This window comes from Boleophthalmus pectinirostris, unplaced genomic scaffold (genome assembly GCF_026225935.1).
Source record: "Boleophthalmus pectinirostris isolate CB_2022bp ecotype Guang Dong unplaced genomic scaffold, ASM2622593v1 HiC_scaffold_8, whole genome shotgun sequence".
Taxonomy (NCBI): Eukaryota; Metazoa; Chordata; class Actinopteri; order Gobiiformes; family Gobiidae; genus Boleophthalmus; species Boleophthalmus pectinirostris.
This window is the reverse complement of record NW_026571515.1, coordinates 37,430,739-37,448,899: the sequence shown is the minus strand read 5'-3', so window position 1 is coordinate 37,448,899 and position 18,161 is coordinate 37,430,739. Positions and strand designations below refer to the sequence as shown.

The 18,161-nt window shown below is 37.2% G+C and overlaps 1 protein-coding gene across 6 annotated transcripts; it reads left to right on the top strand.

Moving 5' to 3' along the window:
• Positions 1 to 3,315: 3,315 nt before the first annotated feature.
• Positions 3,316 to 17,774, top strand: znf217 (zinc finger protein 217). Of its 6 annotated transcripts, XM_020920509.2 has the most exons (7): positions 3,316 to 3,466; positions 3,559 to 3,736; positions 8,178 to 9,314; positions 10,080 to 10,246; positions 10,765 to 10,872; positions 12,132 to 13,457; positions 14,166 to 17,774. In XM_020920509.2, the coding sequence occupies exons 3-7, from the start codon at positions 8,200 to 8,202 to the stop codon at positions 14,276 to 14,278; spliced, it is 2,829 nt and encodes a 942-aa protein (XP_020776168.1). In that variant the 5' UTR covers positions 3,316 to 3,466; positions 3,559 to 3,736; positions 8,178 to 8,199; the 3' UTR covers positions 14,279 to 17,774. The 6 variants fall into 6 exon arrangements, with proteins under 6 accessions (XP_020776168.1, XP_020776171.1, XP_020776170.1 ...); XM_020920512.2 differs by lacking the exon at positions 3,559 to 3,736 and having other exon boundaries at positions 3,425 to 3,466; XM_020920511.2 differs by lacking the exons at positions 3,316 to 3,466; positions 3,559 to 3,736 and adding an exon at positions 5,309 to 5,508.
• Positions 17,775 to 18,161: the final 387 nt, after the last annotated feature.

The window sequence follows — 18,161 nt, the reverse complement described above, 5'->3', positions numbered from 1 at the left end:
GCACTTCCGGGGTTTTTGCGAACCGTCTATTGTATTCTGATTCCTGATCTAGTCGCTGGAGAGAAATGAAATTGAGCGGAGGCACTAGGTGGCGCCAGCCTGGCTACCTTATATCTGCCTGAAGAGAAAAAAAACAAACAAATAAACTTTTGTCTAGTTGACAGAACTGAATTTCTCCTTTGCTCTGGATCCAACCTGGACAACTGTGGGATTACACAAATATACTATATGCAACATTATGCCATTCTGATTCTAATTCAACAAAGCAAAGCCATGACATCCCTCATTATAGACAAAGCAAAAATATCTCCATCGATACAAGCAGCTAACATAAAAGTTACACACTGGACCTTTAAGTATTTCCTCAAATTTCCCAATGACATCCTCAAATGTACCTGTATACCTTGGATGTAGTAATATGATTCATAAAAAGGACAACAGCGTTGGAAGTCCAATGAAGAGGCAAACCTGCGAAGTGCCTGGGGGCTGGGGAGCTGCTGAAACAAGAGAACAAACAAAGCAAAGCAATGAAACACATGCAACAACAACTCTATAACTATAACAGAAGTGTGTGTGTGTCAGTTGTACCTACTATCATTGCTACTTCCTGTTCAAACGTTAGATAATCCATGAAAAGATTATAAGTATGTATCTTTCTTAGGGGGAATTATCTGATTTGTGATTTGTTTTAATAATAGGTTTCTGTTCAAAGTTCACATTTTAAGCACATCTAGAAGAATTGACAATGAATTGAACTGACAAATATAAGGATCACTTTGCTATAGAGCATGTTTGTACAGATCTAAACTACAGGATAAGCAGTTTTTATGCAGAATAAGACAGGAGATTTTGTTGTTTGTGGAGGTAATGATGGTACTTCGGCAATTACAGCCTTCACGATCTGGTTTTTGTGATTCAGATTGCGATTGTGATTAATCTTGTAACTTTCACTTTATCAGAAAACAGGCCTACACTAAATTAACCTGTAATGTTTTTATAGAATAACTAAGATGGACCTTTGCTTGTTTTCAAAGAGGATACTTCCACCTCTACTATTTTACTGAGAAAATTCAGTTTAGTAGGGGACTATTAGACTAATAAAATGTGTTCTCAATGGAAGTGACAGTTAGTATTATGCAAAACTAACCAATACTCCTTTCTCCTGTTGATTCACAATGTAAAGTATAAGTTTATGTATACAGTATAACCTCTTTTATAAAATATATGTTAAAAGTTTGGCTACCTATTCCAGATAATAACTGTGAGTATTTTTCTCATTTAAAAAAATAAGCCCTTTCTCTTTAAACTAGGATGACCAGATGTCCTTATTTACTTGGGACAGTCCCAGTTTTGAGCTCTGTATCCCCTGTTCCAGCAGATTTATCCAAAACCAGTGATTTGTCCCAGTTTTATGCAAGAAACGTCTCTGGTGTCCCTATTTTTGGCCAATTTGATACCTGCCAACAGTAAAGAGAAACATAAATTGTCTAGTTTTTTGTTTGTTTTAGGTAAAATTACGGAAAACACAAAGAAAATAAGACTATACCGACTCACATGTTATCGTGAATAAGTTACGAATAGACCAAGTACATAACAATTTTCTTTACCCACTCGTTTCACATTTTTATTATTACCAACCACGGCAAACCCAGGGGATGTCCCAGTTTCTGATTTTGAAAATCTGGTCACCCTATCTTAAACTACACTGTTGACTCCCACTAATGAATAATGTAAAAGCTTTGGGGGGTTGTCTTGCCTTCTTAACCCATGTTACCTTTTTCCTGTTCATCTAATGCAAACTATTATTCTCTCTTGCAGCCCATTTAAAAGCTATTATAAATTACTATTATTAGTTTTGGCCCGTTTCATAATAGGTCTATGCAAAAACTATTTAAACTCGCTGACAAAGCAGATCCCTAAATACAGTATGTTAACAAATCAATCACTGGTCTGGTTTTCTTTCAGCTGTGGATTAGAATGAAAGGTGAGTAGGCTATAAGTTGCTTTTGTTGAAGGTGCACTGTGTAACCTTTCACTTGTAGGTTTTTGTTTTGCAATGACTAAACCTTGAAACCGTAGGCTATTGTAACTGCCAATCCCAAAAAAAAGCCTGTTTCCTGCCTCTCTTCACAATATATACAAATACAATTAATCATCATGTTTAAGTTGATCACAATAATGCAGTAGCTTAGGGGAATACATTGTCTGCTTACAATCTATTCATCATTTAATAGCTTAATTTATCTTGTGACTATCTTTACAAAATAACACAAACATACACAATCAAATATATTTTTATGCTCTTAAAAATCATTATTATAAGTAAGTATACACCTCATGTTGATTGGCTGATGCATGTCTTCTTACAGTCAATCAAATGACATGTTTGGGCTTGGTCTTTTTATAGGGTGACCAGATGTCCCTATTTACCGGGACAGTCCCAGTTTTGAGTCCTGTGTCCTCTGTCCCAGCAGATTTATCCAAAACCAATGATTTGTCCCAGTTTAATATAATAAATGTCCTAGGTGTCTCTGTTTTTGACCAATTTGATCCCTGCCAATAGTAAAGAGAGGCATAAACTGTAAATTGTTTATTTGAGATACTAGGGTAACCAGATATTCAAAATTCTAAACTGGGACACACCCGGGTTGGGATGGTTGGTATAAATACAATTGTGAAAAGAGCATGTAAGATTGTGCAGACTCATGCTTTATGGTCATTCGCAAACACAGTTTTCTGTATATTGACTAAGCAAATGAAAATGTATGTTCCTCTTTACTGTTGGCAGGGATCAGATTAGTAAAAAAATGTGATAGTCCTGTTTTAATCCTGGTATAGTCTTAGTTTAGTCCTGGTTTAGACCTGGTGTAGATCAAATTGACCAAAAATAGGGCCACCTTGGGCATTTCTTGTATAAAACTGGGACAAATCACTGGTTTTGAATAAATCTGCTGGGACAGGGGACACAGGGCTCAAAATTGAAACTGTCCTGGGTAAATAGAGACGTCTGGTTACCCTGTAAAATATTTTAAAAATCATCTTAAAAACGATTAAAACACAAAGAAAACGTGACTACATTGATTCACACGTTAGTCATGAATGTTCTCTGAATGACACTTCTCCTTAATTACGCACTAGTTTCACAATTTTATTATTACCAACCACCAAGAAACAGGGGATGTCCCAGTTTTTTTAATTTTGAAATTCTCACCCTATATCTTTTTATTCAAATTTCCTAAAGATCACTTTACTTTACTCGAGTTACTGCCATAAAATCTGCTTTCTGCACGCCTAAACTCGTCACATTTAGTCGTTTTTATTAAGCAGAATAGATTTTATTTTAGCAAAGAGAAGAGACAACCTCCTTGGGCTCAAACCTTCATGTAATTGTGAAAAGTCCTCGCCCCTCCCCCACTATCCACATGCTAGCTTCAGCGAGAGAGCGTGGAAAGGAGCCACTCTTTAGGTAAGATCACACTCGAATCGATTAAAAAAACTCTAATCGCCATTATAACGTCACTCATCGATATACTTAATACCTGTGTCTATACTTGCCAGGTGGTTACATTGTCGGAGTAAGCCTGAAAAAAGCGACATTCTTGGCAAAACGACTTGTCTTGACACATACAAGTTGTGTTATCCACTGTATAATGGCAACACCGGTAAATTACCAAATGTCTCCTCTGTGATTCGCGATTAAGTTGTCCAAAAATAGATTCTGCCTTCAGTTAAACAGGTAAGTGGATATAAAGTTGTTTAGCGATGTTAAATATGCAAACTGTGGTTGAACAATAGCTTTATTGGTCATTAATTAAGATAACGTAAAAAAGTAAGTTTGGGGTGTCCTTGGAGACCACGTGACCTGCTGGATGCCTCGTGCACGCGCTTGAGAACGGTCAAACTAAAAGATTCGATTCATTTATTTGTATTTTATTTATTTGTAAGAGATATAAAATAATGTAGAGTGACTTATATGAAATAAAACGATACCCCAATACTCATTAAAAAAATCTTTATGCAGTGTGTCTGTTAAAAAAAATTCATTTGTTTTGCTATTTGTAGGCCTAATCTTTGTCATTATGGTAAAAGTTGATTTTTAACATACTAAAAGTTCTGTTGAGCTATAAGCAATGAACTTTACCTTTAGTTACTGACTTTTTTTGGGAATAAACAACTTTGTGCAATTGGGACATTGGCCAACCAGGTAAAAAGCTGTTGCCTTGTCTTGAGTGTAATTTCTGGTTGTTGTGAGACCACATGCACAAGCCCTGTATTGCCCAATTCATGATAGAGGTGAAACAAAGGATATTTTGTTACTAATCATCAAAATGATCTAACTTGTGTTTTGGCTTCTTCTGTGAGCATGTTGTATGGCTGTTTCGTGCCGTATGCTGTATCTTCCTGACTGTTTGGGAATTAATTCATTATTATTCATTTATTTACTCATTCATTCATTTTTTATTTTTATTTAGTGAGCTTGCATCTCCAAAAACCTGACTTGTATAGCATAAAATCAAAATCGTCATGGGAATGTATGGTTTTAACTGTCTCACTTTAATTATTAAGAGATTATATTTAGTTTTTATTGCACCATGTGAGTGTGAGATGTGTAGTGAATGTGCCTTATTGTCTTCCTGTATATGTGACATGCCAGAAACAGGAAGGATGGCTCTACCAACCTATCTTCCCCAATTATTGAGAATGCCATTCTCGTGGCATTAGTGTAGTATATATTAGTTAAAACAACATTAAAAGTATCTGAAAGTGTGTTGGAACTACCCAATAAACTGCTGGGTCACTGAAGTTGCTTAAATCTAAGCAAGTTTAATTCATGGCACCTTAAAATCTTAAAATGGATTTAATTTAGGGATCATAGGCTTACAACACAATGTGGCATTGTTGTTGTTTTCTTAAGTCTTGTGTACGTGCCATCTTTGACAAACACTTAGCTTTTGTTTGCCATGCAGATCACTTTGTTATTATTAATTACATCATCTGATACCATGTGGCTCTGTTTGTTTTGTTTTCTTTTAGGAGTGTGTGCACATCACATATTACCAACCTGCTGCAGAATGAATCTTTTTTTAAAATCAGAATCACATTTGAGTTTATTAAATTATCAAGTCACTAAGGCTGCAATTATTCAGATAGATACTTGACCAAAATCATGAGGCCCTACTTGAATGTTTGGAATACTAGGCTATATTTATCAATACTTATATTCAGTAACTTTTAATTACCATGTGACCCTGTTGTATTTTTGGGATCTTTAACAGTTCGTTTTTATTTGTAGTCTGTATCACTTTTTTTTTTTTTTTTTTTTGGTTATTAATGACATTATTTGAGACCACGTGACGCTGTTTTTTGGGTGATTGTGTGTCGTGCACGCGCCCCGTCTCCCCCTACCGCCTGTGTGTGCGTGAGCGTGCCTGTGAGCGCGCACGCACGGTCCAACAGCTGCACAGTGAGCAGTCTGCAGAATATGATTCAAACAGTGGCGTTCAGTAGGTGAGCGCTCTTATCCATTGTTATAGAAGAAAGAAGCGACTTACCCGGCTCCCCATGCGGCTTTCTGCACTCACACAACCCAATCGCGCGTACAAAGTTCTATTTTTATTGCTTTTTTACGCGTTTACCCCCCGGAAATTGGGAAGTTGGTAGGTATTGTTACGGGTGAGTTTGGAAGACAACGGCAAAGACGATTTAACAAGTGGAGTTTTGCTAACGTTATGAGCTCACAATGTCAGAGATGCGTAAACTTGACGACTTTAGCGAAACATCGTAACTCCAAAGTGACTATTGAGGTGATTTGATCGTAAAAGTTGGACAATTGAACCGACAGCGCGATGAAATGTTCTGTTTAACTCGCGTTTGGTAATAGCCAACTTACTGGAAGATAATGCATTCCTATCTAGTCATAACAAAAAAAAAAAAAACGGTAGCGTGCGTTTTATTGATTTAACTCCCAAATGATACACTTAAAACTCGCTTGTTCCGCTCATAATACACGTGTAAAATCGTAATAGCGTAGCAGCCAATCGAAAGACAATTAAGCCTCGTTTATTGTGGGATAACTTGAGGGATCTATGCCGTTAATTTGCCCATTGGAAGCTGAAGTGAATAGTTCTTGACGCTAACTTGACGCACGTTTTACGCACGTTTGTCTAACCACACAAAGCAACGTGTTGTGGTCCAAAGAGAAGAGAAATACTTGGGTTTATTTCACAGTGAATAGACCAAGACTACAACAAATTAACGTACTTTTTTATGTGATCAGTTGGATGGCTTTACAATGGCCGTTCACTGTGAAACAACGTGGTTTATTTAAATGATGCAATGTCTACTATTTAAATATACAGTTTGACACAGTAGATTTGCAATTGAAACAAAGAAATCCATAGTATTTTTAGTCAAATAATGTTAAATAGTGTTCAAATCAAAACTAGACCAAGAGTAAAATAGCCCTGACAAAGCCCTGAAAATAGACCTGACACAAGTATGGCTACAGCAGTTAATCACAGTAATCGTTATGGTATTTAGATCATTATAATTATCTATATGTGTGGCTCATACACAAAGATACAACCCAAACGAGTTTTTATAACAAAGACATCAGCATTATTGAATCACAATGTAAAAAAGGAATACACAGGAATAAGTTTATATTTTTGTGCACTTTAAGAGATGAAATGGAATGGCCATGTATAATCTTTTGTGATGGTTGACAGGGTTGTCAGAAGTATAAAAAAAAAAAAAAAAAAGATGCTATAAAATACTAAAAGTAATATTGAAACTAGATACTCGTTTGTGCGAGTATCAGTACTGTAAAAATGTCACTAACAGGAGAAAATGTGGAAAAATTATGTTCTGTTTAAAAAAAAAAAGGAATGTTTTAAAATCTTGTATTATAATCAGTATTGAGTGAATTCCTTTGAATTGAAATCAAAGTTGCGCTTTTTGTATCTTGACAGTAATGATGTGTTTAGTTGCATTTTTCAGTTCAGTATTTGTTGATTACTTGTAGTTTTGTAATGTGGCCAGGTGCCAGTGTAAATTTCTATGCAGTGCATTGCTCAATATTATAGCAAACAGGCAGGTCTTTATCATCACAGTGACTCAGTACCACAGGGGGCAGTGTGTTAAATGCAAAAACATGCATTTCCTGTTTTTGACTTTTCCTCTTTCTGTCTTTTTAATTGTGGAATTGTGTCTTTCAGTTATTGAGGCTTATTTTATATTTTTGAACCAAATCTGTAATTCACTTTTTATTCATATTGTCTTATATGGTATAAGACTTATAGTGTGTGGACAGCTTTATTATATGAAACATAACTCTCTAACTTTGTTTTCTTCAGCTGATGATGTGAAGATTAAAAGAAACAAGAAATCTTTTATTTAATTTTGCTTGTAAAATGCCAGTTATACGTTTTTAAAGGTTGAACTAAATGCAACATTTCTGGTGTAGGGTTTGGTACCTCCTTGTATCGATAAGTTATTGCTCTGCCTGGAATGATCCACTGTATGACATTAAACACTTGTATGTTACATTTATTCAATCACATGTGTTTTATTGCTCAAACGTACTTTGGTTTTTGGCTTAATGCCATGCTGTGGAACAGTTCAAGCATAGCAATAACATCTTCATTTAGACATGCAGGTGCCTCACCCGCTTACAGAGAACGTTATATAGTATATATTTATTTTGGCATCTAAGGTTCTTGCACTTTCTTTAGTTTGTCCTTATGATGATATTATGACCTGTAGGACTGTAGTCGTTTAGCCAGTTGGTCGATGGTGTCTTAGTTGACTAAAATTTGTATTCATTGTTTTATTTAGATTATAAGGATTTGGGACAACAGCAGAAATCAGTAGTTAATGAGTGAGTCTTTATATAAAAATGTTGTTTCCTAATTGTTTTTTTTTTCAGCATAAATGGTTGTTTTTGCATGAACTTCCCCTGCAGGTGTCATCTTGTGAACGCTGTTTGGGTCAGTTTTGAGACTTTTTGTCACGGCCCTTTTTAGTCAGCAGGACATGTTTTTAGCTGAAGAATTTCTTTATTGGATCACTGCTCTAATGACTTGAATAATCATGATTTATCTATTATCCAACTATACTTAACTTTCCTAAACATGCTGTCCCAGATCTAACATTTTATTTCCCTCTTTTTATTCCAGGTGTCCTCACTGACCCTGTGCGATGCCGACTCAGTCCTTACTCTCGGTTGTGGAGAGCCCAGACGGCCTCACGCAGGACATTCTGATTAGCAACAGCGCCAACACCCCCGGCTCTAGCATGACGCCGCACAGCTCCTGCTTAGAGAAGTCTATGCTGACGACGGTCAACCAGCTAATCTCCTGCATGTTCTGTGAACAAACCTTCACCCATCAAGACGAGCTAGGCCCTCACGTTTTAGCGCAACACCCAACTACTTTTCCTGAACCAACTGTGCTCAGAGTGGAAGCCGAATTTCGCATTCCCGGTGAAAGGAATCGACCCAAACCAATCCTACCTGTTGTTGAAAAAGATGTTTACAGTTGTATCGTTTGTGGTCTGGTATCCCAAGATGCACTGGAGCTAGAAAACCATATGCGAAAGCACAAAGACTATTTCTACTACTGCTGTAACATTTGCGGACGCCGCTTCAGAGAGCCGTGGTTTTTGAAAACACACATGAAAATGCACACGAAATCTGGCAGCAAAACTAAAGCCTTACAAGAACTACAAGACACTCCTGTGACTGTCAACGGGGTCGTGCAAGATGTCTCTGAACCGGTAGCTACTGTTTACAAAATGTGTATGGTCTGCGGGTTTTTCTTCCCTGATCACGACAGCTTGGCCGAGCACAGCAAAGTTCACAATCGCGAAGTGGAATTGCATGACAAAAATGCAGAAAAATGGACAAAAGAAGAGGAGATCCAGAAGGAGACATTTTTCCACAGTTTAAAGCTACAGCCTTCTCGAGAAAACACTACACTGCAACCGGTCAGAACCTCAAAATGGATCGCCCAGTTGGATCCTTTCAGTACTTACCAAGCCTGGCAACTAGCGACCAAAGGAAAGATAGCAGTCGGGCCGAATAACGCTAAAGATATCGGACAGGAAGCGAGCACAGATAATGAAGAATGCACGTCAGATAAGGAGGAGCTGAATCATATTCTGGGAGAAGGACACACGGGGGACAAGGCCAGCAAAGATGGCCGCCCCCCTCCACCTGTGATTATAGCTCCACAGCCTCAGCGGAGGTCACTCATTCAAAAGGACAAGAGCAAAGAGAGGCCCACCACATGTGAAGAATGCCACAAAACATTCAGGTGAGATCATGTTGAACTGAATAATAGTACTACTCGTGTTGTCAAAAGGATCAAAAATCTAATAGTAATTGATACTAAAACTAGTATCGCAACTAGATACTAGAAAAAGATACAAAAAGATGCTTAAAATTGTCATTGGGGTATCAAAATCTGTATAGAAATTTTAGTATGACAACACTGTAGATCTACATCGCAATACTTTAGTTAAATGACTTGAAATCACAATATTATTTTTATTTTGATTTGAGTGGTTTTGACTAGTTTAGGTTGACTTAGTAGGTCTAAATTTTTTTTGCAGTTAATCTTACTTCCAAGTACTAGCCTCAGACTGGATAGCCCCTGAAATAAGAACTTTTGGTGAACTCAAGATGTTGTCTCATGTTGCTATCGTATAATATGTAGTGAATATATAATGTAGAGTGAATCATACATTCACGTGAGAGCTCTCTAGTGTGTGACCAACTTATTCATGCTGACTGCCTTTTTTTAGAGTGCCAACCTCACAGTTCTGTTCAGTTTGATTCCCAGAAAAGGTGGAGCTTTCTGTGTGGTTTTCTGGATCTGTCTATGTATGCATAAAAAAAAAAACAGTGATCATACAGAAAGTATATTTCAAATCTCAGACTATTTTGATTAAATAAAGTGTAATAAGTATGCCTACATGAAAACTACGCAATAATTCTTCACAAATCATTCATGTATATTGCATCATATATATATATATATAACAATGACTGATTTCCTCATGCTTTCCTTACCCTGCAGGACGTACCACCAGCTGGTGCTCCACTCCCGGATCCACAAACGAGAGCGTCCCGGAGAGGAGAGCCCCACAGCGGGTCTGGAGGGGAGACTGCACCGGCCTGGAGCTCTGGACCATGACGAAGAAGAGGGGCAGGACGAGGCGCCGCTCACAGAGATACTGGGATCAGGTGAGTCCATACTGTCTCTGTCTTGGGGCAAGACACTTCACCCACCTTGCCTGTCTGTGAGTGGGTGCGTGAGTGATTGATAGTGGTTGGAGGGGCTGATGGTGCTGATTGGCAGCCTTGCTTCTGTTACTCTACCCCAAGGCGCTGTACATACAAGTATCTTATATAAGCACCAGGTGAGGAGTGACTGAGTAATGTACTTTAAAGACATAATACATCATGAAACACAACTCAGACTTAAAATAGGACAGCTTAACTTCACTGTAAACACTGTGATACTTGAATCAGATGACCATGTTTATCTGTTTTGTTGTGCATAGTAATCAGTCAATACACATCCTCACACATACTCAATACATGAGTTTCTTTGTTTTCTCATCTTCACTTCCATATTCATATTTTAAAATATTCTTGAATCATTTTGTGGCTTCACTCTGTAGTTGCTGAATCTTTTAATGGGGGCTCCCAACGTCTCCCTCTGCTGGTGGACACATAAATCACTCTTTATGTGTTTTTAGGTGAAGATGGTTTTGACAGAGTTAAAGGCCGATCGAAGGAGTGCAGTTACTGTGGGAAAACCTTCAGATCCAGCTACTACCTCACTGTTCACCTCAGGACTCACACAGGTACAGGGCTTTGGGCATTTGTCACTGTCGTTTTTGAGGCAAACTCTGCAATTCTTTTGTCACAGCAACATTCTTAACCATGTATGTTTTTTTAACAGAATAGAATAGAAAGCCTTTATTGTCATTATACAGTATAAATAAATTCAGAGCTGCTCCATCAAAGGGCAAGAATTAAATGAAATAAATAAAACAAATTTAATGCATAACTCAAGGTTATTCACAATTCTTTTCAGTGCATGGCCTTACATTACGTCAATAGTTATACTCACACATTTTAGAAAGATAATTGCAGAAAATAAATGCATGTATTAATCTTTTTTCCTTCTCGTGTGTTTCGTATGTGTTTTTTTTGTATTTTTTTTTTTTTGAGAAGCAAATACAAAGTTGTACGTAGACACAGGTTTACTGTGAACGAAACATGATGCACAAAACAAAACAATGCAAATATCCTGCGACTTATGTGATCTATTAATCAGTTCATATTATCCAGATAAACCAGAATTAATTGTGTCTTTTAAAGTGAAATAAAAAAACTCAACTAAAAACTAAAAACGTAAAACTAATAAGGAGCAGGCTCAAAACGGATTTCAATACCAAAACAATCTGCTCTTTCTGACTGTCCTTTTCAACACTAAATAATAGTAAACCATGTGGTCTTAGATCATTAAATCATTCCAAAACTGTTCAAATAAGGACAAATTTAACCCTGTGTGTGATGGTGATTTTAATTTAGTTTTAAAAAATTTTAGTATTGATACTTTCTCAAATGAATATCGAATAGAGATGTAACAATCTCACGGTACGATATTCTCACAATATACATCCCACAGTACGGTATTTATTGCGATATATAACAAAATTGTGAATATGCAACTTTTTCCTTTTAAAATGCCTTGATAAGACTTAATTTAAAGAACTAAGATTTAAAAGTGCATAGAGCTACTATTTCATGTCGTTTGCACTAAAATGGAGCAAAGGATCATGGTCGATGTAGTTCCCTCTGTTTTTTTTTTTTTAGCTATTGCTGCACCATAACAATAAATTTAAGCAAAGGAACTTGTGATTCAATATATTGTGATGGTCCACGATGTTATTGTGAGACTTTTGATGATACGATATCACGATATTTTGGTTATTGTTACATCCCTAGTATCTAGATTTGATACTGCTTTTAGTATTGATTTAGATGTTTATAAGATGTTTTTTAAATGCTTTTGTCAACCTTCCTCTGCTAATCTCAACATTTGATCTATCTCCAGGTGAAAAGCCATTTAAATGTGCTTACTGTGACTACGCTGCTGCTCAGAAGACTTCACTCAAATACCACCTGGACAGAAGGCATAAAGACAAACCCTATATCGAAGTCCCCATTCGCCCAGCGTCTGCCTCCTCCTCCTCTCTGCCCTCCCCCTCCGACCTCAAACTGGAGCCGGACAGCGAAAACTCCTCCTCCCCTACCAAACTATGGATACACGACTCCAAAATTTACCAAAACGAGGCGAAATTTGACCCCGGTTTGTTAGTCAATTCCAAGCTTAACAAACCGCTCATTCACAGCGATGGCGAGTTTTCCAAATTGATGACCAAATGCGCCGATGACCTCCCGATACCTGTGAATCTGAAGATAGAAAAACGTGAAATAAAAGATGAAAATTATGACGATACGCCGCTGAATCTGTCTTTAAAGGTTTCACTGTCGATTTCAGCCGAGCCTAGAAAAGCGTCAATTCCAAGTGCATGTTCACAGTGTGCATTTAAAACAATTTACCCAGAGGTGCTGATTATTCACAACAATCTGGCGCACAAAGATAAGACGGATAACACGAGAAGGCCAGTGATTTCCAGGCTGAAAAGGCATACTGGTTGCCCGCCAGCGTTGGATGGGAAAGACGTCGCCCCGTTGCCGATGATTTCCCTAAGTCATCCGAGAAGAACCAAATCGCCGACGCCTTTGCCTTCAAAACCGCAAGAAAAAACGGCCGCGAACAAGACCATGTCGGCGCCTAAACAGTCTCCAATGCGAGAAAGTGAAAGCCAGAAATTCAGGCAAAATTTTGAGCAACAAACGAACAACCAAGAAAGTAGGTTTACAGAGGTGATGAGAAAAGGTACAGGTGCGGCAAAGTATGTACTAGAGATGCAGACGCCACCGCCAGATAGAATAGGGATAGGCGACAGGAGTTACCCAGTGAGAAATGGCATAGTCTGGCCTACCGAATCGTCACGGATGTGTCTCTCAAGTCGGTTCGGTAACCTACCTCACATGGATTTAGGCGAACCGTCCAACAAAAGGTTAAAATTCAACACCATGAGTCAAAGTAGGGAAGTAGATGTGAGTGGAGAGAAGGGGAGTTTCAGGAATATGTCTTCGGAAATGTCTAATCGGTCACTCGTAGCAGGGAGGGGGAGTCTACCCAGTGTGCCCTCTTCTGGCCAGGACGCGCTGGGGGCGGTGAAGAGCTCCTCCGTGGCACTAGGGGGCGCTCTGGACTCGGAGTGGGGCACGATGAACCTGCTGCGCTCCTGTACGCTCAATGATCTGGCTTCACTGTATCACACCTCACCCGGCAACCCTCCCAGACCAGGTGAGCAGGTCTAGACGTTTAAAACACGTTTTCAAACTTGTTCATTATACTTTGTGTTCTTTGACAAACTCTAATGATCCGCAAGAGAAATAACTTGGACAAAGGACAAATGCTGTACAAATGTCACATTTTCATATGGCTCAGTCAATTATGGACATTTTTATTGCTTAAAAAATATACTTATGCTTTTAAAGGAAACATGACTGTTTTGAGCTTTTAACCATGGCCTGATTTAAAGTGCTTCCAAACATGGGGATTATTTTTTCTAGAACAGGGGCCAAATACGGCCATCAGACTCATTTTTCTTGGCCCTCAGGCTGCTGCTGAATTAGCCTTAATGACCAAAAGTAGTGCTTTTTACTGTAGCGTTTTCTATTTGTTATGATGGCAGAGCTTTTCCATTTTTCAGACCTAACATTAATGTTCCAAGCCAAACTTATATCAAATACAACATTTTGAATGATTCACTTAATAGAGTCTGCGGCTCTTGGCTCCATATAAGTTTCAGTATACATTCCCCAGTGAAAAAAAGATTGAACTTTTCTGTTATGAAACATGAGATACAAATGTTGTTGAGATGAAAAGCATGTTTAGGAGCCATAGGCCAAAATAAAGCATGATGACATGTCCTTACAGGGTCTCTTAGAATTGTTTGGTTATTAATTCTATCTTATTGGTTAATCCTGACATGTCTTTTCTTCCCCACAGGGGGCAGGACTGTGCTGTACCAACACTTGCCCACGTTGCCAAGCCTCCCACGGAGAGAATCCACCGGACCATTCCCAAACCAGCGCTATGGCAACATGGACAAAAGTGCCTAAATATGACTTTCAAATGTTTAAAAAGGTAAAACTTGAATATAACGCTTAAAGGACACTGGAGTTTACAACCATCTGCCTAAAAAAACAAAAACTTTTCCTTCAAACTTTCAAATATGAGTCAAGTTTGACAGATACAAAGCTTTAGTTCACTTTTCAATGAGCTGCTATCTTCTTTTGTTAATGGAGACTTGGTTTAAATGTGTTGTAGAAATAGCAGTGTTTTGTTTTGTCAGTGGGTCACTGAGTTTTCATTTGGTTGCATTTATCTGGACTAAAAATCCTCTTTAGAAATGTGACTTGTATATTTGTGCACTAAAATCCCATGCATTCATTTGTATCTGGGCCAAAGTATTGTCAGAGTATTGTGACAGTTTGGGCAGTGTCCAGGTTTGACGTGTTCATATTAAAGGTCAATGATAGAAAATATTAAAACTTCGTATAAATTTTCTGTGTAACAAAATTCAGATATTCGCGGTAAAATTACTTGAGTACAAAATATATCCAAATTTGGGTAGTGTTAACTTAATTTATTGAGTTACTGGACCTTATTTGCTATTTGGTATTTTTTTTGATAGTTTCAATATACTTTTTCCTTATTTCAGCAAACTCTTTGAATTTAGTTTTGGGCTGTTTTGACATCAAATTGACCTGAAGTGTAGGGATGCACCAATCCAGCCATTTCACTTTTGATACCGATTCTCTACCGATACTGTAGCTTTGAGTATTTGCCGATCAACTGATACAGGTCAGAGACTGAAAACAGCATTATTTTCTTCAAAAAATAAGACAAAACTGATCCAGATGTGTTCTGTAGGCATTATTCATCCCTCAAGTAAGTGCAGGACAGCTTTGTGTGAATACAAATTTAAACATATGAGACTTTCTGGGCTATGACCAATAAATGACTTGACATACATATATTTATATGTCCAAACTGGATTTTATATTGTCTTTCAAATGTCATTTCAGTCAATAGTGTTGGTATCGATATCCAATACCAGTATCGGATCAGTGCATCCCTACTAAAGTATATTTTGACTAATATAAAATGTACTTGAAATGAGTGCAAAAAACACTACTGATTAAAAAAAAATGTCATTCAAATTATAGTCCAGATGTGTTAAGATTTCATTTTTCTTATTATTTCAAAAATTTCTTCCATTTGCATCATTTTTGTTTTTAATTTTAATTTTTTTTTTTTTACATTAAAGGTGCACTGCGTAACTTTTCTGGTGAGCGGTGTGCCAACTGCTTGAGTTCACGGAGATGTCCCTCAGTACGGCATTAAACTTGTCAACATATATTCAATTACAGATGATACTGCTCAAAAATATTGGTCAAAAATACCGTAATAATAAACATTTGTTCTTACTTTGAGCTGGCTCGCCTCTCCGCAGATCTGACTTGGCATTGTGCTAACTGCTTGGACCGTGGAGATAAATGAGTTTAATGCCATATTGTGGAACATTTCATGGAGATCAGCAGGTGACGAACTTTCCACCTGTAAAGTTTCATAGTGAAGTGTATTTTTTTACGCGAAACAAAAGGAAAATTAAACCTACAACAAATATTCAAACTAATCTACTACTCAAATTCTCAAATATTCTACATTCAAGTAATTTTAACCCTAAATTTATAATAACTGAATGCAGAAAGTAGTACAATGTATATGTATATTGATTTCCATAGCACTAAGGGGCAGGGATTCCAATATTCTCTAAAAGCACATGATGTAAAATGATTTGTGTTTTCTTTGGTCTACCTCATACTGGTGCTCGAGACACTGACTCGTGGTATTCGCTGAGATATTTGTCAGTTTTTTGGTGCGCGCTTGGCTTATTTCCAAACGCATAACCAGGGTTGAGAATCGAAAGGGTTTTAGTGAAATTACAAAAGCCAAAAGTAAATAACAATTTGATTTACTATGTCCTGATCGCTTAACATCTTTCCAGACTCAGTTATTCTAAAAATTCTTAAAAATGAAAGTTCAAATTGTTGCAAAAATTTAAGGTGTAACTTTTTATTTGTGTCTATGATTATGTCATTGCTCTGCCTGGAATGTTGCACAGTGTGACATTTAACAGCTCTACCTTAAATTTATTCAATTACATGTGGTTTTAGAAGGTATTAATGCCATATTGTGAAACATTCCAGACAAAGCAATAACATTTTCATGAAGAAAAGCATGACCAGAAAAGTTACACAACGCACATTTAAAGTTAAAACTGTTGCTTCGATTCACCTTTTTCTTTCCTAATTTTCCAAAGTCCTGTTCCGAAATCATTTTTTTGGATCGATTTATCAATTCCTAAATGCAATATGTGAGTTGTATCCCAATTTTCTGACATTGGGACATTGAAATTTGCTCAACAAGATTTCATTTTATAGATTTCCACGTTTACCCTTTCGATTCACAACCTTTTAGTCTCAAATCTACGTGGTTGTTTCATATGTGGCCACTAGAGGGCTTTTGTATTACTTTTCAAGGCTGTATTTGCTTTTACGCTCAGGGTAATTGGACGTCGACAGTAGCAGCAGACGTGGACTTTCAACTGTGTCTGAAATGCAAGAGATGTTCCAAATGAAATGTGTAAAAACAGAATTTGAGCGACAGTCTTAGTTGGAAATTGTCTATAATAGAGCTGCACAATTTTGGGGGAAAAAAATCTGAATTTTCTGACAAATATTGCGAATTAAATAGTAGATTCTGATACCTAAAATATAATTGCAGTTTTTTATGTTTGGACAATTTTGCCTCGACTCAAATTGTAATTTCGATTTTCGATATTTTGTGCAACTTTAAACTTCTATGCAGCGTCTGGTTTTCGAGACTTTTGTATGTTTCTCTGTGTACAAGGACGGAAGCAGCTATTTGAGTTAAAGATGCACTGCGGAACTTTTCTCGTCTGTGGTCTTCTTTTGAGATGTTATTATAGCTTTGTCTGGAATGTTCCACGGTAAGGCATTAAACTGAACTGCACAGCTTGTGTTTATTGAATTACAGGTGTTTTTATAGCTCAAAAATACCTCGAAAAACATGTATTCTTACTGTGATTGAGCTCGCCTCTCCGCAGATCTAAGTTGTAATTTAACCTTTCGGTGGCGTGTGCTTGTATTTATGGATTTAGAAGTTTAATGCCATCGTGAGTGAGCTGCTTCTTCACAGATCTGACCCGTAACTTGGCCTTGGCGGATGCAGAGGTACACCACCCAACATTTAACGTCTCCACGGACACGAGCGGGCCCCGAAATGTCCCGCAGTGCGTCTTTAACGGCTGGTTTAACACTGTGAACTAAACCTCAGTTCTCCTCAGGTTTCCACGACGAGCTCTTTAAAAGCCTGATGATAAAATATTTTTGCCACGTGGTTTGGCTCTGGTTAAGTTATTAATTTTCTTTTCTGTGATACTCTGTTACGTGTACATCTGTAAACACGATGATATTGTTTAAGATTTGTATTTCACATTTCAATAATAAAATATGAGTATGATATTAACTTGACTTTTGTGTTGTTGTTTTTTTATATATATAAACATGCAAGATTTGGTTCATGTATTTTTCATGTTTAGTAGATGAGGAAAAATGTCAGTCTTTTTGTTCCAGGAGTTTTAGAAAAGGTGAAATTCTAAATCTGCTTCACTGTATTTTTATTCTTAATGTAAGTTCTTAATATGAAAAACTAAAAGTGAATTCATTCATCTAGTAATCAGGTTTGAACTCCTATTCCTCATTTAACCTGAAACTGTGTGAACCTGTGCTATGTTTTTTTTAAAGGGAACAAATATAATATATAGTACATATAGTAAAGGATATTACTGAAATAATTTGGATTGTTCTAAATCGGGGAGTCCAACCTGTAGCTCAGGAGGAGTAGCTCACCAAG

Excerpts from the sequence above, each read along its gene's own strand:
- znf217 (XM_020920509.2), top strand. The coding sequence starts at position 8,200 with ATGCCGACTCAGTCCTTACTCTCGGTTGTGGAGAGCCCAGACGGCCTC. Across the intron at positions 10,247-10,764 it reads CACAGAGATACTGGGATCAG|GTGAAGATGGTTTTGACAGA; the intron begins GTGAGTCCATAC and ends ATGTGTTTTTAG. Across the intron at positions 10,873-12,131 it reads TCACCTCAGGACTCACACAG|GTGAAAAGCCATTTAAATGT; the intron begins GTACAGGGCTTT and ends ATCTATCTCCAG.